This window comes from Hypanus sabinus, chromosome 2 (assembly GCF_030144855.1).
Source record: "Hypanus sabinus isolate sHypSab1 chromosome 2, sHypSab1.hap1, whole genome shotgun sequence".
In the NCBI taxonomy this organism is placed as follows: domain Eukaryota; kingdom Metazoa; phylum Chordata; class Chondrichthyes; order Myliobatiformes; family Dasyatidae; genus Hypanus; species Hypanus sabinus.
The window spans coordinates 196,615,254-196,639,703 of record NC_082707.1 but is presented as its reverse complement, the minus strand read 5'-3'; the positions used below and the strand labels follow the sequence as shown (position 1 = coordinate 196,639,703).

General features: G+C 42.8%; 1 protein-coding gene across 2 annotated transcripts in view; it reads right to left on the bottom strand.

Annotated features, from left to right (window-relative positions):
• LOC132389742 (coiled-coil domain-containing protein 85C-like) overlaps positions 1–24,450 on the bottom strand; it is a 277,288-nt gene that overhangs the window by 7,734 nt on the left and 245,104 nt on the right. The window contains exons 4-5 of one of the 2 annotated variants that reach the window (XM_059962319.1): positions 3,985–4,086; positions 73–174 (exon numbers count right to left, since the gene is read on the bottom strand). In XM_059962319.1, coding sequence (XP_059818302.1) covers positions 73–174; positions 3,985–4,086 — 204 coding nt within the window. The remainder of the gene's footprint in view (positions 1–72; positions 175–3,984; positions 4,087–24,450) is intronic. The other variant, XM_059962328.1, reaches the window with a different exon arrangement.

Here is a 24,450-nt window from a genome sequence, read left to right as displayed (position 1 = left end):
CAACGTGAGTGGCAGCTTACAGATATTCAGGTACAGTTTCCTGCCTTGTTACCCACACTACAGAATCCTTACGTTGCACATTTCACGAACGATGGCCTTTTCCTTCTCGCTCAAGTCGTCATGATCGCAATCTTCTGGCAACTGCCTGTCCAGGTTGTCATGGACTTCCAGGACCTGAAAACCCAAATTGCACGGAGAGTTAGTTAACAGTGGCAATACTCCAAATGGCATGATCTTAAAAACAATCCCCTCAATCGCTGATGGCCCTGGGAATGTCTAAATGTAAACAGCTATGGGCCTTGTTTCTCAAAACTAAAGCATGCGTTTTATCCATTCTCAGCACAGTCCGTGTTTACTCAGGTGTTTAATTGACCGAGTGTGTCGAGCTGAGCCTCAGGACCAATGAGAGGCAATAAGAACAGGATGTCAAGACTCAACTCACACTTGATACTACATTAGTTGTTTAGAGAGCAGGAAGAGATATTAGATAGAAAAGGGAGCCTGGTTTTTATCACTGTTCTATGTTTTCAATTGACCCCAGTCCATCATTTCCATTGTGATTCCATGGCAAGATTCCAGATAATCTAATGAACTCCTAACGAAAGGTAGCTTTTGATGAAGGGTCTAGGCCTGAAACATCAACTGTTTGTTCCCCTCCTTAGAGGCTACCCGACTTGCTGAGTTCCTCCAGCATTTTGAGTGCTTTGCTCAAGATTTCCAGCTCCTGTAGAATCTCCTGTGTTCCAGATACTCTGTCTGAATGGCTCTTCCTTATGACAACAAGCTTGATCTTCGTTCAGGAATAACATGCTCTAGAGTTTAGTTTTTTTTCTTATGACATAGGAGGCCACTTGGCCCAATAAGCCAATGCTGACTCACAGTGCAATCCCTTTCATAAGCAGCTAAAGGAGTTGGATTTGTCTTTGTTCTAATTTAGGGGCATTCTTATTGAAATACTTTAATGCAGATTTAAGGAGGCTTGACAGTGTAGATGTTGAGCTCTTTCACAAGTGGGCAAATCTCAAACTACGGGACACAGTTACAAGATAAATGTGGCAGACACTTATAGCTAAAACTTACTGTGTAGGAATTTCTTCTTGCAGAGGCTGCTGAACCCCTTAAATTCTCTGCCGTGGAAGGGTGGCTTATTGTAGAGGTTAGATCACCACAACTATCTACAGTGGACAATTAACCTATCAACATACACAGAGTGCCGGGGGGAACTCAGCAGGCCAGGCAGACATCTATGGAAATAAATAGACAGTCGCTGTTTTAGGCCGAGACCCTTCTGCAGGACTGAGAAGGAAGGGTGAGGATGCCAGAATTAAAAGGTGGGGGGAGGGGAAAGAGGCTAGATGAAAGGTGATAGGTGAAGCCGGGTGGGTGGGAAAATGTCAATGGCTGCAGAAGAAGAAATCTGGCAGAAGAGAGTGGACCTTAGGAGAAAGGGAAGGATGAGGGGATCCAAATGGAAGTAATAGATAGACAGGTGAGAAGAGGTAAAAGGTCAGAGTGGAGAATTGAGGGGAGGAGGAAATTAGCCCATTAACCCTTAACCTCTTAACCAGTGCACCCAGAGGAAACCCATGCAACCCCCACACAGATAGTGCCAGAGCTCAGGAATTAATCTAATCATTGGTGCTGTCGAGGCAGCAGCTCCGCTAGTTGTAGCGCACTTCTGCCAGAGCCATGTCACAGTGCTGCCAATCTTATCAGTTTTGAGATAGGGTTAGTTGCAATTACTTTGTCAATGGGCAATTTGAGTGCTTAGCAACCAGCCAGGCCTGCAGGATTTCAAATGGTGTACTTCTGATTTCTCGTGAAGATAAACTAGTATATGTCTATTTATTTATTTATTGAGATACAACGCAGAATAGGCCCTTCCAGCCCTTCGAGCTGTGCCAACCAGCAATCCCCTGATTTAATCCTGACCTAATCACAGAACAATTTACAATGACCAATTAACCTACCAACCAATACATCTTTGGACTGTGGAAGGAAACCCACGCGGACACGGGGGGAATGTACAGTCTCCTAACAGGCGGCGGTGGGAATTGAACCCATTTCTCCTGTATGGTAAAGCGTAGTGCTAACTACCACACTATGAGAGCTGTTAACAAGGCAACAAACTATTTTCCAGGAATATTCCATGTTTATGGAATTCAAATGAGGAAAGACACCGATAAACTTCTCAATTGCATGGAAGAGAGAAAAAAATAACAATCTTTCTGATGGAAATTTCAACATAAATTTGCTGCTGCAGACATAAATCTGTTGGAATCTGTTGAGTGGAATTACTACCAGGATAATATTAATCAAATCCATCTTGCGAGTCATGGGCTGACACACCTCTAGGTGTACAAGCCCCATTCGTGACTGAATGGCCCCTTTGGAAGTCTGCTTATCAAAGTATTGCCTAACAAAAATCCCTGAATTTCTTAACAATAATGCAATACAGAGAAATGGATTCATTCAGTGAGTATAAAGCAGTCGGCCCATTAAGTCCTGACAGATTATCTGCACAGTAAAGGTTGGGGGAGAAGGCAAGGGAGATAATAGAGATACACTGGCATCTCAAACCTCTTACAAAGTTACAACATCACAACCTCAATGGATGAGAAGAGCTAGTGAGTGACAGAGACATTGTCACTGCAAATGGAGGAGACAAAACATTGAGCAGACAAACAACTGGGAGGTATTTGAAACAAAAAAAAATAGAGAAAATGCTGGAAGAACCCAGCAAGTCAGTCAGCTTCTGCAGAAAAAGAAATAGTTAAAGTTTCAGATCTACTGACAGTACATCAGAACTGAGGTTTTGGATTTCCAATTTCTGAAGCTTTTTTTGATCATTCCCTGTATTGACGAAGACTACTTGAAAGTTCTGTCATCCACTTCCCCAGCTTTAGGCCAACCCATGCATCATGATGGACCTCAGTTGAGAGGAAGTCTATCCAGGTGAAAAGCTGGGTGAGGAAAAGGGGGAAAACGGGCAAGAAAAAGGGATAGCTTTGTGAACAAAGATCAAAATGCCATTAGCTATGATTGAAAGGATGTGATTTGTGATGGATAATTGCTGGAATGGTTTTGTTGTGTGAGACTGATCAAGCGTGAAGGGTAATTAAGGAGAGAACGGGAACACAAGAAGGAGAAGGGCCGGTGGGAGTAACAGGGAAAAGTACTGAGGACCTGGAGATAAAACAAGGAATGTGAAGGAGAGAAGGAAACAAAGGAAGATTATTAGGTGGTGAGAATAAAAACCAGAAGATACAGGAGCAGAATTAGGTCATATAGCCCATTGAGTCTGCTCCCCAAATGCTGTTCCATTTTTCCTCTCAGCCCCAGTCTCCTGCCTTCTTCCCGTATTCCTTCATGCTTTGACCAATCAAGAATCTATCAATCTCTGGCTTTAAATATACGTAAAGTCTTGGCCTCCACAGCTGCTTGTGGCAACGAATTCCACAGAATCACCGCTCCTTGGCTAAAGAAATCCCACCTCATCTCCATTCTAAATGGATGCCCTTCTATTCTGAGGCCGTGTCCTCCGGCCCTAGACTCTTCCACAGCAGAAAACATCCTTTCCACATCCACTCTGTCGAGGCCTTTCAGCATTTGGTAGATTCTAAAGTTTTGGAATGGAGCAAGAGGAGGACAGAAAAGGCAGATGGAAGGGATAGAGCAGGGGTTCTCAACCTGGGGTCCACGGACCCCTTGCTTAATGGTATTGGTCCACGGCATAAGAAAGGTTGTAAATCCCTGGAAGAAGGAAAGAGGTGAAAAGAATAACACATGGCTTAGATCATGTCACAGCTTTCTCCAGGAACAAGAACTAAAGATTCCTGATAATGGAGACTCAGCGAAAGGAGGTCCCTGGGACTTCTATTTGGTGGTCAGTTTCGAAGCAATATAATTTTAGGTAAGGCATTTCTTTTGATGAATAAGCACATCTTTTTTTGTTTGTAAAACAAAATGTCTGCTGGATTTTACCTTCATTGCATGCACTACAGCTTCAGGCTTTTGGGCACTGGGGATGTACCCAGGTGGCAACGCTGGATTGTTGGGGACTCCTGTCACCAGCCAAGGGAGGCCCTGTTTAAAGAACACAACAGTGGTGAGGACACAGTGCCTTAAAAAGGGTTACTTGGGAAGTGGATGCAGCATTACATTTCAGGGAACGGGCAAAGAGGTAGTAAAAGGAAGTGGAGTGGTGGTGAGAGGGGAAGACAGGAGAGAATGGAACAGGTGGGAGGAGAAATGAAGGAAAGGGAAGGAGAAAGAAGGGCAGGCAAGTGAGAGAATGGAGAGAGGGAACATTGGGCCAATGGGTAAATAAAATGATAGAAATTAATAGGAGATGAAACAGGCAAGGCGAGGAGTGAGACAGGATGTGAGAAGCAATACAAAAGGGGAAAATGGAGAGGACGGTGTAAGAATTGTGCACTGCAAACCCAAGAAAGTGAAATGGGTGAAAATGCATATCACTGAACAGCACTGTGGGATTTCCAGCCATTTGCTAAGCACAAAATGACAGCAGAGTGAGGAAACATTAGATGCTGTGAGTCCATACCAGACCTACACAAGAGCATCCAAGCTAGTCCCACTCTGCTGTCCAGCATTTCTTTTCCTTTCAGCTACTTTTCCAGCTTCACTTTCAACACCATTAAATCTGCCTCAGTTCTAGCAGTGTATTCCTGACCCAAGTCACACATAGGGTAAAGAGGTCTCTCTACATAATACCTGAGATTCTCCTGTCAGTCACCTGCATGCTCTCTTCATGACTTTTCCACCAATTGAAATCATTTCCCTACTTCTACTCCAGGGGTTACCAACCTTTTTTATGCCATGGACACCTACCATTAACCGAGTGGCCCATGAACCTCAGGATGGGAACCCCGGATCCATGCAATCCGCACTCAATATACCTTAAATATCTCTTTCCTTCACAACTATCATAATTTGGGGTTGTTCTTGGATCAGAGGAACATGGCATTACAACCTCCTTTGTTTCAAGAAGAATCCCTGTTAATCCACAAAAATAAAATCAATCCACCCTTGAAACTGTTTTCTTATATCTCTTCAGCTCCCTTTCTAAAGCCTTTAAATCTCTCCTATGGTAGCACAGTGATTAGCACGATGCTATTACAGTTCAGGGCATCGGAATTCAGAATTCAATTCCAGTGTGCTCTGTAAGGAATTTGTACATTCTCCCCATGAACCACATGGATTTCCTCCGGGTGCTCCGGTTTCCATTAGTAGGTTAACTGGTCATTGTAACTTGTCCTGTGATTAGGCAAGGGTTAAATAGGTGGGCTGCTGCGCAGTGTGGTGTGTTGGGCCGGAAGAGCCTGTTTTATGCTCTAAATAAATTCATGCATAACTAAATAAACCTGATTCTGATTTTTATATATATATAATCAGAATCAGGTTTATTAACACCAGCATATGCTGTGAAATTTGTTCACTTAGCAGCACTGTACATTGCAATGCATGATAAATATAGAAAATAAATCAATAAATACATACTTTGAAATCAATCAGTAAATAAATGTGCCTGTGTGTGTGTAATACATAGTTAAATTAAAAATAATGTGAAAACAGAAATAACTTTAAAAATTGAGGCAATGTTCATGAGTCAAATATCCATTTAGGAATCGAATGGCAGAGGGGAAGAAGCTGATTCTGAATCATTGAGTGTGTGCATTCAGGCTCCTGTACCTCCTTCCTGATGGTAACAGTGAGAAGAGGGGGGTGCCCTGGGTGATGGGGGTCCTTAATAATGGATGCCGCCTTACTGAGACACCACTTGATGAAGATGTCTTGAATATAATGGAGGCTAGTGCCCATGACAAAGCTGACTAATTTTACAACTTGCTATAGCTTCTTTCTATCCTGTGGAGTAACACCCCACCCTCCAATACATGATAGTGATGCAGTCTGTCAGAATGCTCTCCCACATATATCTGTAGGAATCTGTGAGTGTCTTTGGTGACATAGTAAATCTCCTCAAACTCCTAATGCAATATAGCTGCTGCCATAACTTGCTTGTATTTGCATCGATATGTTCGATCCAGGTTAGATTCTCAGAGATATTGACACCCAAGAACTTGAAATTGCTCACTTTTTCCACTCCAGAGCCCTCTATGAGGACTGGTGTGTGTTCCCTCACATTACCCTTTCTGAAGTCCACAATCAACTCTTTGGTGTTACTGACAGTGAGTGCAAGGTTGTTGCTGTGACAACACTCAACTAGCTGGCATACCTTGCTCCTGTACGCCCTCTCAAATCTATCTGAAATTCTGCCAACAATGGTTGTATCATCAACAAATTTATAGATGACATTTGAGCTATACCTAGCCACACAGACATGGGTATAGAGAGATTAGAACAGCGGGCTAAGCACATATCCTCAAGGTGTGCCAGTATTGACCATCAGCGAGTAGATGTTATCACCAATCCACACAGATTGTGGTCTTCCTGTTTGGAAGTCATGGATCCAATTGCAGATGGAGGTACAGAGGCCCAGGTTCTGTAGCTTAACGATCAGGATTGTGAAAATGAGGTGTTAAACACTGAGCTACAGACGATGAACAGCATCCTGACATAGGCATTTGTGTTGTCCAGGTGATCTAAGGCCATGTGAAGAGCCATTGAGATTGCATTTGCCACAGACCTAATGTGGTGATAGGCAAAATGCAGTGGGTCAGGTCCTTGCTGAGGCAGAGAGGTAGATAGAGGGAAAATAAATAAATAGATAGATAGATAAATAAACAGACAAGTAAACAAATGAATGAAGTAAATAGTATTATCTAATGCTCTAATATAGCTAGGCGTGAATTTTACAATGGAGCATACTGATTTCCTTTCTCTTGGAGTCTATGTTCCTTCTTTTAAAGACCAAAATCCCATATGTTTCTTAACCACACCCACAACCTTCCTTGTTTCTTTAATGAATTGTGTCATTATATCATCAAATCTCCCTGTCCTTGTAGAAATATGCACTTTAGTTTATTTTTAGTTTATATTGTCTTTTCTCATGTTTTCTTCCAAAATATAACACTTATCAATTTTCAGTATTAAATTTCATCCACCATGTATTTACTTATTTCACCAATATGTCCACATTTCCTTTCAGGTAGTTCTGCTATAACATGTGTTTTCATAATGAGAATTGGTTAGAATATGATTAATGGCTTACGGGACAGAACTTGCATTACGCTGGTTAAACTGGTTAGAGCACAATCGGGAAAGCCTGCCTAACTCTCGGCTTTGAATGCAGCTACCACTTGTGCTGCTATAATGCAACTTCTAGCGAAGTAATGTTTCTCAGGAACTCAAGGTTCAAAATTCGAAGTAAATCTATTACCAAAATGCATACATGTCACCATATACTGCCATGAAGTTCTTTTTTTGTGAACATTTAGAGTAAAAGAGCATTGAGCGAGTAACCCGGCGTTGTAAAGAACAGGCAAATGTTATAGAAACAAGAAGGTTGCTGCCCATAGCACCACAAAACGTGGAAAGTGACAATTGAGAGTAAAACAAAGAAGTACAATAGAATCAGTGAAAAACTACACACAAAGACCAAGAAGCAAAAGACAAACGGTGCAAATACACAAAAAACAAATAAATAATTAAATACACAAACATGGAGAACAGACAGGCTAACCCCTAGTGACATCAATAGATCTGGGGTTGAGAGTGTGAACAGCTTTAAGTTCCTCGCATACATATCACCTAGGACCTCACATGGTCTGTACGCACTGGCTGTGTGGTGAAAAAGGCACAATAATGTCTTCTTCACCTCAGACAGTTGAAGAAGTTTGGTATGGGCCCCCAAATCCTAAGAACTTTCTACAGGGGCACAATTGAGAGCATCCTGACTGGCTGTATCACTGCCTGGTATGGGAACTGTACTTCCCTTAATCACAGGGCTCTGCAGAGAGTGGTGTGGACAGCCCAACGCATCTGTAGATATGAACTTCCTATTTTCCAGGACACTTACAAAGACAGGTGCATAAAAAGGGCCCGAAGAATCATTGGGGACCCGAGTCACCCCAACCACAAACTGTTCCAGCTGCTACTGTCTGGGAAATAGTACCACAGCATAAAAGCCTGAAACAGGCTCTGGGACAGCTTCTTCCACCAGGACATCAGACTGATTAATTCACGTTGGTACAATTGTATATCTATGTTATATTGACTGTCCAGTTGTACATATTTATTAAAATTACTATAAATTGCACACTTAGAAGGAGACATAACGTAAAGTTTTTACTCCTCATGTTTGTGAAGGGTGTAAGAAATAAGGTCAATTCAATTCAAATATATAAACTGAGAACATGAATTTGAATTGATAGGTTGTGTTCAGTGATGGGATGAGTGAAGTTATCCGCACTGGTTCATCAGCCTGATGGTTGAGGGGTAATAACTGTTTCTGAATCTGGTGGTGTGAGACTTGAAGGCTCCTGTACCTCCTTTCGAACTGCAGCAGTGAGATGCGAGTATGGCCCGGATGGTCTGCATTCTTGATGATGTGTATTGCTTTCTTGCAGCAGCGCTTCTTGTAGATATCTTTGTCACTATTGCCTGAGAGCAGGACCAACTGTATTAACATCTTCATTTCCATAACACCTCCAAGTTTTGTGCCATCTGCAAGTTTGAGAACTGTGCCCTCCGCACACCCAAGTCCATGTCAGTGATATAAATAAAAGCATTGTATGCGGTACTGAAACCAGAAGAATGCCACAGCACATGTCCTCCTGTTCAAAAAGCAACCTTTCATCACTATGACAATCTTTCGCTGTCCCTTTCACTAAGTCCCTGTGGTGAGAACGGAATTTGCAGATCAACATGTGATGGACGTATGCAAGCTTACCCAACTCCCTGTGGAAACTAGTGTTCTTGATGCAAAAATGGTGTAAATTAACTTTTGCAAACAGTGTATTGAAGATGAAGGAACAGTTGTGGCAATGGTTATGTTGAAGTAGTCAGAATCAGATTTAATATCACTGGCATATTTGTTGTCTTTGTGGCAGCAATACATAATAATAGAAAACAAACCGTGAATTACATTAAGTTTATATAGTATATATTAAATAGTTAAACAAATAAGTGGTTTAAAAATAGAAATTAAAAAGGTTGTGGATTCAACGTCCATTCAGAAATTGAATGGCAGAGGGGAAGAAGCTGTTCTTAAGTCATTGAATGTATGCCTTCAGACTTCTGTACCTCCTTCCTGATGGTAACAATGGGAACAAGACATATCCTGAGTGACGGAGATCCTTGATGATGGACGCCACCTTTTTGAGGCACTGCTCCTTGAAGATGTCCTGGATAGCATGGAGGCTAGTGGTAATGGTGGAGCTTATTTCAAACCTGTGGATTTTGGTTTCATTTAATTGTGGAGAAGCTCACAGAAAGAAACGGATTTATACCAGGATTTTTCTAGAATATCCTCATTTGACATCCAGACAGCTCACAGCAAGGAGAAATGAAACAATTTACTAATTAAACTATGAACTTGGCAAAGCAACCCAGTAATAAGACACCAACCTTCAGGCTTTGTTTGTTTCTAATTTCAGCACACATGTCACTTCCAGAATGAGGAAAGACACACAGTAAACTTTCAAGTAGGTTAAAACAGCTTGGAGGAATTAAGTCAGTGTGTTCTCCTCCTTCTTCAAGCAAAGTGAACCTGCTCAGGCTGCACATTTTATGGGCGATAAAGTATTGTGACTTGAGATTTAGCTGGAATGACTCAAAGCTATTGTTGTAATAACATGCTGGGACAGAGCTTTTTTTTAATCATTTATAAAGACTCCTTTCAGGTTAGTTGTGGGAAATTTTCATTGACATAAGACCTTAAGACATAGGAGTGCAGAATTAGGCCAGTTAGTCCATCGAATCTGCACCACCATTCAATCATGGCTGATATATCATCCTTCTCAACCCCATTCTCCTGCTTTCGCCCCATAGCCTCCTTAGCAATCCTTTTAAATCAGGTGCTTCCAACCTTCTTCATGACATGGAGCCTTACCATTAGCCAAGGGGTCTGTGGACCCCTGTTTTAAGTAATTCCAAAAAGAAACCTTGCAAAGCAGCACACAGGAAATGCTGGACAAGCCCAAGCAGGTCAGTCAGCATTAATGGAAAAGAATAAACAGTCAATCTTCTGGGACAAGACCCTTCATCAGGACTGAGAAAAATGGGGGAAGACACCAGAATGAAAAGGTTTGGGGAGGGGAAAAAGGCTAGTGGAAGGCGATAGATGAAGCCAGTTGGGTAGGAAAGGTAAAGGGCTGGAGAAAAAAAGAATCTGATAGGAGAGGAGAGTGGACCGTAGGAGAAAGGGAAGGAGGAGGGGACCCAGGGGGAAGTAGCAGGCTGGTGAGAAGAAGTAAAAGATCAGAGTGGGGAATAGAGGAAGGTGGGAGGGGGAGGGATTTGGTTACCAGAAGGAGAAACTGATATTCATGGCATCAGGATGTAGGGTACCCAGACAATATATAAAGTGTTGCTTGTCCTCCCTAAGCTTGGCCTCATCTTGACATGAGAGGTGGCAAGGATCAATATGTCGGAATGGGAAACACAATTAAAATGTTTGGCCACCAGGAAGTCCAGCTTATTATGTTCAGATTTGGTCATCTTTGTATAGGAAATGTACCAATATGCAGGGAAGAGCGCAGCAGACATTAACGAGGATGTCACTGGGACTCAAAGGACTCCGTTGTGGAGAGAGGTTGAGCAGTTTAGGACTATTTTTAGGGGAGAGTAGGAAGTTCAGGAGTGATAGTTTAGCAATGTATACAATCATGAGGGACATAGGTGAGGCGAGGGGGAATTGGAATTAGAGAACATAGGTTTATGATGAGAGAAGAATGACTGGAACTTCCGAGATAACCTTTTGCACCCAAATTGTGGTCCATATATGGAATAACCTTGCATATGAAATGGTGAAAGCAGGTATATTAACAACATTTAAAAGATACTTGGATAGGTGATGAATAAAAAAACAGGAAATTTTAGTCTAAGGTATGTGGTGTAACTATTGTCAAATTATGTTTTGTTTGTGAAATGCTCAGGATCATTTTCACAAAATCATAGAATAGTTAGGCTGTTCTACCCATTGAGTATACACTCAGTGGCCACTACTTTACAGCAGTGGAACCCAGTGTGATCTTCTGCTGCTGTAGCCCATCCACTTCAAGGTTTGACATGTTCTGCACTTGGAGATGCCCTTCTGCACATCACTGTTGTAACACATGGTTATTAGAGTTACTGTCACCTTCGTGTCAGCTTCAACTAGCCTGGCCATTCTCCTCTGACCTCTTTCAAAGTGCTTTTGCCCAATGAAGTCACTGGATGCTTTTGGATTTTCGCACTATTCTCTGTAAATTCTCCAGACGATTGTGTGTAAAACTCCTAGGAGATCAGCAGTTTCTGAGATACTCAAACCAACAATTATTCCAAATGATTGGCTGATTAGATATTTGCATTAATAAGCAGGTGTACCTAATAAAGTGGCCACTGATTCAGAATTGAGCTGGCTTTCCAACCTGGTGCTCTACTGTCTCTACACCCATGATGGTGTCGCTAGGCACAGATCAAAGGCCATCTATAAATTTCCTGACGACACAACTATTGCTGGCAGAGTTTCAGATGGTGACAAGAAGGCATACAGGAGCGAGATAGATCAGCTGACTGAGTGGTGCTGCAGCAAGAACCTTGTACTCAACAACAGTAAAACCAAAGAGTCAATTGTGGACTTCAGAAAGGGGAGAACAAAGGAAGACCTCATTGATGGATCAGTAGTGGAAAGGGTGAGCAACTTCAAGTTTCTGGGTGTCAATATATCAGAGGATTTATCCTGAACCCAGCTTATCGATGCAGTTACAAAGAAGGCATGGCATTGGCTATACTTCATTAGGAGTTTGCTGAGCTTTGCTATGTCACTAAAGGCACTCAAAAATTTCTACAGATGCATGAAGAGCTTTTCTAACTGGCTGTATCACTCTGATATGGAGGGGCCACTGTACAAGATCGAAATAAGCTGCAGAGTTGTAAACTTAGTCACCTCCATCATGAGCACTAGCCTCCCCAGCATCCAGGACATCTTCCAGGGGTGATGCCCCAAAAAGGCAGCAATATATCAATAAGGACTCCCAACACCCAGGACATGCTTTCGTCTCACTGCTACCAGCAGGAAGAAGGTACTGAAGCCTGAAGGCACACACTCAATGATTCAGGGATTGTTTCTGTCCCCTTTGCCATCAGGTTTCAGAATGAACACCACCTCACTACTTCCTTTTCTCTCATTTTGCATTGTTTGTTTAACTTTTTAAATATATATACTTACTGTAATTTACAGTTTAAAATTTTTTTTATGTATTGCTGCCACAAAACAACAAATTTCACAACATTTGCCAGTGATATTAAACCTGATTCGGATTCTAGCACTTCATGGCAGGAGTTAGGAATTTCATCTTCAGTGTAATTGTAATTGGTTTATTGTTGTCACATGGTTTGAAACACATTGGAAAGTTTTCTTTGCACGCATCCAGTCAGATCATTCTGTATATAAATACATGAGCTTGTACAAAAGGAGAAAAGACAGTGCAGACTATAGTGTTACAGTTGTAGACAAAAGCACTGCAGGGAAACCAATAAGTACAAGAGCCTTGATGAGGTAAGAGTTCATCCTTATTCTATAAGAGGACTGCTATTGTTGGAGGCAGGTACATTAGGGACATTTAAGAGCCTCTTTGATAGGCATATGGATGAAAGAAAAATTGAGGGCTATGTGGGAGGGTGACTGAAGTAGGTTTAAAGGGCAGCATAGCATCAAGGGCCAAAGGGCCTCTACTGTGCTGTACTGTTCTATGTAGAGTATTGCAACAGTGGGAAAATTCTGTCCTTGGCCCTGGTGTTAGGTATTCTCAAACTTTAATATCTTCTGCTCGTGGCAAGGAGGAGATGAAGGAATGTCCAGCATGCGATGTAGCTATCTTCTGTTGGAAACTGATGTAGTCTGGGTCTCCCATTTGTGCTGGCCCTGATCTATCAAATGTGAAATAATCTGTCGCCTTTGGTCTAAAAGAGGCTGAGACTGAGCAGCAACTGACACAGGCAGATAACAGATGCAGATTATTCTGGCGGCAATGAGTCACTCTCCTGACAAGAGCACAGTTGACAGCTCCCGCCTCACGACTCTGTGCTGTCTGTTAATGGGACCACTTCACCGTGATATCAGGCACAAGGGGGGGATTGTGTTCAGTTACAAAGAGTGCGTGGGAGGAGGATTGAGATACTAGGAAAACTGTGGGAAGAAGAAACATTTTTAGTGGAAGGAAGAGAATTAATGAGAACAAAAGACTTAAAAATCAAATCAATAGGGCAGTGTGCAAGGACTTAACTAGATTCAGCCAACAATTCACTGGCATACTTAACTAGTATGCAGCCCAACGATGCAAACTTATGAATATGCTTTCATGTAAAATCTTATGTGGTCTAGAGGAGAGGAATAGGTCATTCAGTCTCTGGAGTTGGTTCGGCAATTAGGTTCAATTGAACCTATTCTACTGTTCAGAAAGACCCCTGGTAATAGCTAGCATAGCAGTTAGTGCAATGCCGTTACAGTTTGGAGTTCAAAGTTCAATCCCAGCGTCCTCTATAAGCAAGTATATACCTTCCTTCTCATGTGCCCATGGGTTTCCTCCGGGTGCTCCGGTTTCTCTACAGAAGTGGTTTCCCTTTGCATTCTTCTGGGCAGTGTCTTTACAAGATGGGTGACCCCAGCCATTATTATAGACTGTCTGCGTGGCATCAGTGATCATGTAACCAGGACTTGTGATATGCACCAGATGCTCATCATAAGTTGCCTTGCAATTAGACTAGTGTTAAATAAGTGGGTGTGCTGCTCGTTGGGCCAGAAGGGCCTGTTCCATACTGTATCTCTAAATAAATAAGTAAACAAACCAATAGATAAATAAATAAACAACACAAACAGAATTCTGAAGGAACTCAGCAGGTCAGGCAGCATCAATGGAAAAGAAAAAATGTCGCCATGTTAGGCCGAGATCCTTCTTCAGGACTGAGAAGGAAGGCAGAAGATGCCAGAATAAAAAGGTTGGGGGCGGGGGGGGGGGGGGAGAGGCTAGCAGGAAGGTGATAGGTGAAGCCAGGTGGGTGGGAAAGGTCAAGTGCTGGAGAAGAAAGAATCTGATATGATGACCTCAGCTCCACTTCCCACAAGTGCTGCTCCACATTCTAGCATCTACAGTCCCTTGTGTCTCCACTTTCCTACCTCTTCCCCATTATCCTGGGCTCTCCTTTAAACCAAAATACTGACTGCTTCGCCCTGCAATGAGGGTGGAGAATTGCAAACATTCATAATCCACTGAAAAGAAATTGTACCTTATCTTTATCATAATAAGCCATCCCCTTTAGTGAGAACATTGCCTGCACTTCTAGATTCAACCCCCTCACCCTCACACAAGGCAAAATCTCTTCTCAATATCCACTTTGTCCACTCTAATATACTTCTGCGGTTTCCCAGGATAGAAGTGTGAAATACTAGAGGACGTGCATTTAAGGTGAGAGGTGGAAAGTTCAAATGAGATGTGTGAGGCAAGTTCTTTTACACAGAGATTAACAGTCTGCCTGGGATTGTTGTGGAACTGGATAGAATAGGAAAGAATTTTCTTAAAAATATGTAAGTGTTACAGTGAAATTACTTTAGTCAGAGGGTGGTAAATCTGTGGAATTTGTTGCCACGAGTGGCTGGAGGCCAAGTCACTGGGTGCATTTAAGGCAGAGACAGATAGGTTCGTGATTAGCCAGGGCATCAAAGGGTATGGGGAGAAGGCAGTGGAGTGGGGATGACTGGAAGAATTATATCAGCCCATGATTGAATGGTGGAGCAGATTTGATGGGCCAAATGGCTTACTTCTGCTCCTATATCTTATATATATAAAGGGACTGGAGGGATATGGATCATGTACCAACAAGAGAGATTTAGTTTAATTTGGCATTGTGTTTCACATAGGTATTATCTGCCAAAGAGTTTGTTCCTTTGCTATGTTGCACTCCAGCCCTTGGCCTTTCCTACCCATCTGGCTTCACTTATCACCTTCCAGCTAGCCTCCTTCCATCTGTCCACCTTCTTATTCTGCCATCTTCCCCCTTCCTTCTCAGTCCTGATGAAGAGTCTCAGCCTGAAGCATTGACTGCTTTCTCTCTTTCATAGATGCTGCCTGACTTGCGAAGTTCTTCCAGTGTTCTCTGTGTGTTGTTATGCTGTTCTATGTTTTACATAAGATCGCATCTCATTCTTCTAAACTCCAAAGACCAGAGGCCTAACTTGCTCCACCTTTCTTCCACAGTCCAAAGACTTATCGGTTGTTAGGCTAATTGGTCATTGTAAATTGTCCTGTGATTAGGCGAGGATTAAATCAGGCAACTGCTGGGCAGCGTGGCTCGAAGACTTAATCCATGCTGTATCTCAATAAATAAATAAAATCAGTGTGAATGGAAGCAGTCCCTTCAGCCAGTCATGTTCATACTAGACATCAATCATCCACATACTCTATTTTCTCACCTGCATCTCCCTCACTTGCCAATCCTTCCCTTCCTCTGGCCATCCCACCAAACCCAATGCCCTCTGCCAGCCAGAGCAGTTTACAGTGGTCCAATTAACCTATTTCTTTTTTTTAGGGCATGCGGAGAAGCACTGGCATGCAGCGGTTAGTGTACTGCTATTACAGCGTCAGCAACAACAGTTCAATTCTGGCCTCGTCATTAAAGAGTTTGAACGTTTTCCTCGTGAGTTTCCTCTGGCATCTCTGATTTCCTCGCACAAACTAGTGAGTAGGTTAATTGGTCACATGTAATTTGTTGGCAATAGCTTGTCAGATCGGAAGGGCCTGTCACTGTGGTGCATTTCTAAATATATATACACAGACAGCACCACAGGTCAGGACTAGAGGTATGAAATAACAGACCCAACTCCTGTGCCACTATTTCAGCTTAGTTTATGGTTACTCAAATGTTAACACTCAAAATTACAACGTCTCTACACCCATGACTGTGTGGCTAGGCATAGCTCAAATACCATCTATAAATTTGCTGATGATACAACTATTATTGGTAGAATCTTAGATGAGACGAGAGGGCATACAGAGCGAGACATACCAGCTAGTTGAGTGGTGTCGCAGCAACAACCTGGCACTCAATGCCAGTAAGACCAAAGAGCTGATTGTGAACTCCAGGAAGGGTAAGACGAGGGAAAATGAACCAACCCTCATACAGAGATCAGAAGTGGAGAGAGTGAACCATTTCAAATTCCTGGCTGTTAAAATCTCTGAGGATCTAACCTGGACCCAACATATCGATGCAAATGCAACCAAGTCATGACAGCAGCTATATCTCATTAGGAGTTTGCGGAGATTTGGTACCAAAGACACTCACAAATTTCTACAGATGTACCATGGAGAGCATTCTAACTGGCTGCATCACTGTCTAGTATGGGTGGTGGGGGCAGAGGTGGGGGGGGGGGGGTGTAGGAGGGCTACTGCGCAGGATCAAAATAAGCAGCAGAGAATTGCAAACTTAGTCGGCTCCTTTATGGACACTAGCCTCTGTGGTATCCAGGACATCTTCAAGGAGTAATGCCTCAAAAATAACCCAGGTCATGCCTTACTCTCATTGCTGCCATCAGGAAGGAAGTACAGGAGCCTGAAGGCACACATTCAATGATTCAGGAACAGCTTCTTCTCTGCCATCAGATTTCTGAATGGACATTGAACCAATGAAGACCACTACTTTTTTATTTCCAGTTTTGCACGACTTATTTAACCAATATATATATATTTACTGTAATTCACATTTTATTTTACATTGTATTTCTGCTGCAAAGGCAACAAATTTCACAACATATACCGGTGATATTAAACCTGATTTTGATTCTTTGGCAGAGTGGTTGATCTCTTGCTTGCCAGTCAAGGTCAGTCGTAGACCTGTCTTCAGAGGTTTAGGCATTAAAATGTAGGCTGACAACCTAGTGGAGTGCTGCACTGCCTTTCAGATGAGACACTGAACTGAGAGCCTGTCGGCCTTCTCTCGTGGATGCAAAACATTCTAGCCTACTCTGCTGATTCACATATATCAAGGTTCTGTGAAATAAATTTGTCCGGGTGCCATATATAACTACACTGAGGTAATAAAAAGAAAAGTAGAATGCAGCATTTGGTGTTGTGGCTACAGGGAAAGTGCAGTGTAAAATAAAGATCAAAATGACAGTAAGGTGGATTGGGAGGTAAAGAATTTGTCTTGAGCCTATGACAGATTTGTTCAAGACGCAAGTAACAGCAGGATAGAAGCTGACCTTTAGCCTGATGATAGATGCTTCTGTATCTTTTAGCCAGCAGGAGAGGGGAGAAGTGAGACTGGGGTGAGGGGATGTCATTTATTATGCTTGCTACTTTTCCAAGCAGTGAGAAGTGAATGGAGTCAGTGGAGGGGGAGTCTGGTTTAAGATGGTGCCGGTGAAACACAGCAATGACTTACTGGCGGCAAGCAAAACTTCTAACTACTGATACACCTTCTCTGGAAAACAATCAACAGCCTGTGACTTCTCTTTCAGAGCTGAGCTCTCAGCCCCCTGTATGACCTGGCATTTTTGCAACGTGAATGAAGTCTCAGAGGCGCAGGACGATTGTGGTGTAGCATGTACATGCTGAATCGGGGCGGTGGAACCCGGGCCTGTGAGTGAGGAGCAAGCCAATGAATGGCCATCACCGGGGCAGAAGATGAACCAATTCAAAGTGGCGGATCCGAGGTGAGGCGGAACAGAGGTGGGGCAGCGGGACCCATGCCGAGAGCGAGGAACAAGCTGTTGTTTCACCGATTTGGGTGCCACACCAGATTGGAAAGGTTGGGTAAGTAGCAAATCATGGCATTGGGGCCCAACCTAACAGCATGGTCCGCAGTGGCAGGACCCTGATCCGAGAGTGAGGAATGAGCAGAGATATGACCAACTTAAGCGCTGGGCCAGATTGAAAAGATTACGGTGTCGGGGAAGGAGGTGAAAGAAGGGCTAGTGTTCAGCTCACTACTAAGCAAAGTTTACTTGTCACTGAAATGACTTCCCCCTTCCTTTCTGGTCCTGAAGAAAGGTCTTGGGCTGAAGCATTGACTGTTCATTCCCTCCCACAGATGCTGCCTGACCTGCTGGGTTCCTCCAGCATTTTGTGTGTGTTGCTATAGATTTCCAGGATCTGCAGGCTTATTTGCAATTTATGATCAGTTTACCAGTTTCTGGTAACATGCTGGAGTAGTGCTACAGCTTCCAATGAAGTCACGGGAATTCTTACATCAAGATTTAGGGATATGTTGAATTAAATTCTCTTCTGGAAGATAGGATGGCAACAGCCTCAGACTGCACTCTCTGCTTGAATGACAGAGTCCGGTTTGTTACTCACACACTTCTGACTCACAGAAGGATGACCTGTGTTGCCAGTGCTGTTCCTTGTACTATTTTGAGTTTTAACATTCTGAGCAGGCACAAGCTAAATTGAAACCAATAATTAATTTGAAAGAAACTTAACACTGTACACTGTGGGCTCTTTTGTTGGATTCTCTCAGTTCACTGGTCTGACTAAATGTTCTGCCAGCACATTTTAAACAGATACTGAAGAATACTAAAGAGATGTCAAAACTTCTGTTATTACGTATGGAGAATTGAGGAAATAAAGGAAAAGTTACTTCTATTTCTGAATGGTTCAAGGACAGGGCCACAGATTTAACATTTGGGGAAAATGTTCACAGCTTCAGAGCTGTGTGTCAGCTATGGCTATAAGCAGCACTGGGGACTGTATTGGCTCCCTTCCCGTTTACCTTGCATACATTCGGCTTTAGATACAGTACTGAGTCATGTCATATGCAGAAATTCTCTGATGACTCAGCAATACTGGTGTATAAAGGGAGGACGGGAGGATGAATATAGAGCCCTGGTAGAGGACTTTGTCAAATGGTGCAAGCTGAATCATCTGAAGCTCAACCTTAGTAAGACAGAGGAGATGGTGATGGACTTTAGGAAGACTCAGCCTGCACTGCTCCCTGTTACTATTGTTGGTGAGGACCTACAAGTACCCGGGGTGCTCCTGGATTGCAGACTTGACTGGAGCACCATGACAGAGGCTGTGTACAAGAAAGGCCAGAGTTGCCTCTACTTCCTGAGGAGACTGAGGTCCTTTGGAGTGTGCAGGCCTCTCCTTCACATGTTCTACCAGTCTGTTGTCGCCAGTACAGTCTTCTATGTGGTGATGTGCTGGGGCAATGGCATCAACATGGGTGATGCCAACAGGCTCAGTAAACTGATTAGAAAGGCTGGCTCTGTTATAGGAGTCAAACTGAACGCACTGGAGGCTGTGGGAGAGCAAAGAACCCTAAGAAAATCCTGCCAATTCTGGACAATGTTTCTCACCCTCTGCATGCAATCCTAGCTGAACAGGGGAGCGCTTTAGTAATAGACTAAGGCAACTGTGCTGCTCCAAAGAGCACTATATGAGGTTATTCTTACCTTCGGCCATTAGGCTCTATAATGAGACAACCTATAGATGGGGAAGTGAGGACCCCCTCCTGTTAGACTGTTTGTGGTAACTTTTTTTAAATTCTTTCTACTCCTCTTCTAATATTTGTATATCTGTGCACTAGTAATGTTACTGTGACACTGTAATTTCCTTTGGGATCAATAAAGTATCTATCTGTCTATCTAAAGCTACAAGTGGATGCGAAACAGAAGAAAGACTGCTCATGCTGGAAGTCCAGAGCAACACACAAAATGCAGAGAAAGTCAACAGATCAGGTAGCACCTGTGGAGGGAATAGAAAATTCAAGAATTTGTGGTGAGATCCTTCATCAGGACTGGAAAGAAAAAGGGGAGGTTGCAGCTATATAGAGGTGGGGGGAATGGGAGTTGATCAAAAGCTTGCTGGTGATAGGAAGAGTTGATAGGCAGATGAGGGAGGGGAGAGTGAGAATGATGTACAAAGCTGGTAGTTAATAGGTGGTAGTAACAAAGAGCTGAAGAAGATGGAATCTGATAGGAGAGGACAGTTGACCATGGAATAAAGTGAAAGAGGTGAGGAAGGTGGAAGGTGTGTGTGGTGGGCAGATCAAGAGGAGGAGGGAAGGAAAAAGCAAAGGGTTGATGGGATAGAGGAAAAAATGGGGACAGGGGTTGGTTAATGGAAGTTAGAGAAACTGGTGCTCATGCCATCTGATGAAGACTACCAAGGCAGAATATGAATTTCTGTTCTTCTGTTCTGCATCGAGCCTCCACTTGGTCATGAACAGACACATCAGTGTGAGAATGGGAAAGGGAATTAAAAGGACTGGCCACTGGGAGATGCTGGATGCAATGACAGATGGAAGATAAATGTGAACATACGAGCAATTAGGATCAGGAACTTGTGATTCTAGACGTATCAAAATAGAATCAACCAACACCTTCAGTAGGTACTTGGAGAGGCACTTCAGGTGAATAATTTGGACAACTACAGGGAAAGAAATGGGGAATTGTAATAATACTGTTAATCTACCAGGTGCTGATATACACTCAATGGCCACTTTATTAAGTACATGAGGTATTTAGTAAATAGCCTCTCAGTGTATTCTTTCCCAGCTGAAACACCACATTGAAAGCTCTAGATTACTATATACATTCTCACAGATTGGTGAGTAGTTTGCAGAAAACATCTGTTCAATTGGCACGAGTGATCCTAAATTTCCAGTTTCCTACATCTTCAATTCCCCGTCCCACTCTCACTGTCTTTCGCCTCTTAGCTTGTTACAACAAACAACATCATAAACTTAGGCAACCACGTATTGAAGCTCAAATTAAATTGTATTATCAGAGTACATTCGTATATGTCACCACATACAACACTAAGATTCATTATCCTGCTGGTGTACAGCAAATCTATAGAATATTAACTATAACAAGTTCAATGAAAGGTCAACCAGAAGACAACAAACTGTGCAAATGCAAATACAAATAACTAGTAATAAATAACAAGAACATGAGATAACAAGATAAGGAGTCCTTAAAAGTGAGATCATTGGTTGTGGGAACATCTCAATGGTTGGGCATGTGAGTGTAGTTATCTCCTTTTGTTGAAGAGCCTGATGTTTGAGGGGTGGTAGCTGTTCTTGAACCTGCTAGAGTGAGTCCTGAGGCGCTTGTACCTTCTACCTGATGGCAGCAGCAAGAAAAGAGCATGACCTGGGTGTGTTGAGGATATTTGATGATGGATGCTGCTTTCATACAACAGCATTTCATGCAGATGTGCTCAATAGTTAGGAGGGCTTTGTTTGTGAAGTACTGGGCCAAATCCACTACCTTTTGTAGGATTTTCCTTTCAAAGACATTGGTGTTTCCATACCAGGCCATGATGCAGCCAGTCAATACACTTTCCAGTACACAGCTATAGAAATTTGTCAAGAGCTTTCGATGACACGCTGAATCTCCACAGACTCCATGTATCATTTTCCAACGAGGCACATCACAGCTTTCAGGACTCAAAACTCAATCAAAATTTTCAGATAACCAGCCTCTCCAGTTTGTATCATTTCTGATGAAAGATCATCCTTAATTTCAAAACATGTAGATTAACAATCTGCATTGTAGCTCACTGTATGTAAATAATCTCAGGAGATGCAACACTAGTCCTTTCACATCTTATGGGTGTGAAAATGGGCCAAACATAAGCAAGCAGGGCTATCTCAGATAGACACCTTGGCCAGCATGCACAAGTTGGGCCAAAGGGCCTTCTATGCTACTGTCTGTCTCTATCACTCTTCTGTTCTGAGCAATTAGGGATCCAAACCTGAGAGGCAATGATTATTTCACTGAAATATACTAAATTCAGCATTCACAATGTCATGGTCCCCACAGAAGAGCCACAGGCATCCAAGTTTCGGTGCTCCAGCTCCCCAGAGTATGGTTAGCTGCCACTGTCCATTTAAGACTCAGACTGCCAATTATTGCCTGGCATGTTTCTTCATGGAAAGAATGGCTGAGCACTCAGTGCTCAGTGAGTTCTATTTCTAGTACCGCTGTTTGGGATTTTGCCTTTAGATTTCCATAAGACCATAAGATATAGGAGCAGAATTAGGCCATGTGGCCCATTGAGTCTGCTCCCCCATTTCATCATGGCTGATCCAAATTTTCTCTCAGCTCCAGTCTCCTGCCTTCTTCCCATATCCCTTCATGCCCTGACCAATCAAGAATCTATTAACCTCTGCCTTAAGTACACATAAAGACTTGGCCTCCACAGCTGTCTGTATCAAAGAATTCCACAGATTCACTGCTCTCTGACTAAAATTCCTCCTCATCATTCTAAAAGGATGCCCCTCTACTCTGAGGCTGTCCTCTGGTCTTAGACTCTCCCATCACAGGAAACGTCCTCTCCACATCCACTCTATGAAGGCCTTTCACTATTAAATAGATTTCAATTAGGTCACCCCTTATTCTTCTGAATTATAGTGAATACAGACCCAGAGCCATCAAATGTTCTTCATATGATAAGCCATTGAATCCCAGAATCATTTTAATGAACCTCCCTTGAACCCTCTCCAGTTTCAGCACATCCTTTCTAAGATAAGGGGCCCAAACCTGTTCACAAAACTTCAAGTGAGGCCTCACCAGTGCTTTATAAAGTCTCAACATTACATCCTTGTTTCTATATTCTAGTTCTTGAAATGAACACTAACATCACATTTGCCTTCCTCACCACAGTCTCAACCTGTAAATTAACCTTTAGGGAATCCTGCACAAGGACTCCCAACTCCCCCTGTGCCTCAGATTTTTCTATTTTATCTCCATTTAGAAAATAGTCAACCCTTTCATTTCTTGTTTGTGTGGGCTTGTTTATTTTGAGTCTGATTTAATTCCAGACTTCACCCTGCAGTTGGGTTCATCACCATTCATAGCTCTCTCATTACAACAAGGTATGCTCCTCTGTATGAGATAAGCACAACACAGTTGGGGAACCTCAATGAAGTGTCTGCACCCAATCCACGGGAGGGGCCCTAAGTGCCCACTTATCTGCATCCCATTCCCACTCTGACCATTCAGTCAGATCTACTTGCACTGTGTAATGAGGCCCAATGTAAATTTGTGGATAGTTCCTTATTTTCCATCTGGGAATGCTGGAAGCATTCCGAATTCAATATTTAATGCTACAATCGTAGGTAACTCACTTTCTTGCTCTGGATCAGAAATAATCATTAATGCATGAAGTCATGCATTTGTGAAACTGGCTCAGTTTTTCTCTCTCGAACCTGCTGAGAATGTTCTAAGTCTTACATTTTTGCGTTCCTTCGTGTGGTTGCGTAGCAGTTAACGTGACACTATTACAGCTCGGTGCATCGGATTCAGAATTCAATTCCAATGCTTTCTATAAGGACTTTGTACGTCCTCCCCGTGAACATGTGTGTTTCCTCCAGGAGCTCCAGCTTCCTCCCACAGTCTAAAGATGTACTGCTTGGGGGTTAATTGGTCATTGTAAATTGTCCTGTGATTAGGCTAGTATTAAAAAGGTGGGTTTCTGGCCCAATAAGCCACAAGGGCCTGTTCTGTGTTGTATCTCTAAATAAAATTAGTACAATAATCTCACTCTCTAACCACCCACATTGCATAGGGTTTGTTCATGATCCTTTGATATAACTCTCTCCATGAATGCATCAATAGGATAAGTTCTCAGATGAAACCCCACTGAACCCCTGGTCTCACCCCAATGAAGTATTCCCTTTGGCCCTTTCCATAGAAGAGTCACACACCCGAAACGTTCATTCTGTTCCTCGATCCACGGATGCCGCCTTACCACCTGAGTATTTGCACATTTTCGGTTTTTATTTCATATTTTGCTATTTTTTTTATTTCCAGCACCTGTTTCTTTTTGTTTGGATTTCATTTGCAGTTGTAACTGAAACCTATTGACCCTGGGTTACTAATGACAACAGGGGAGAAAGCTAAACAGAAAAGAAGGTGGGGGCGGTCGGTTTTGTAGACGTGTAGTTAGACATATGCAGTTGTCAGTGTTCTGTCAGAGAAAAGACAGGCCTCCCTTCTATAAAATCCACACACACTCGAAAGCAACAGTCACAGTACATCACTGAGAAAGCTGCTTCTCATAGTTCAATGTCAAACATAACCTTGATAGTTATTCCCGGACAACATCTCCTCTTAACAGCAGAGGAAGCACTTTGGTTGGCCAAGACTCTGAGAGACACTTCAGAGAAACTTCATTCAGTGTTCAAGAAGGAGTCTAGCAGCTGGTGAGGTGCAAGGTCGTGCAGTCCGTGAAGACTTCTGACTGTGCTGAGTTAACTCACTTAAACCAAGGAGATGATGCAGGCACTGGCAATGGGATGGAGGAGTCAGTCAGTCAGTAT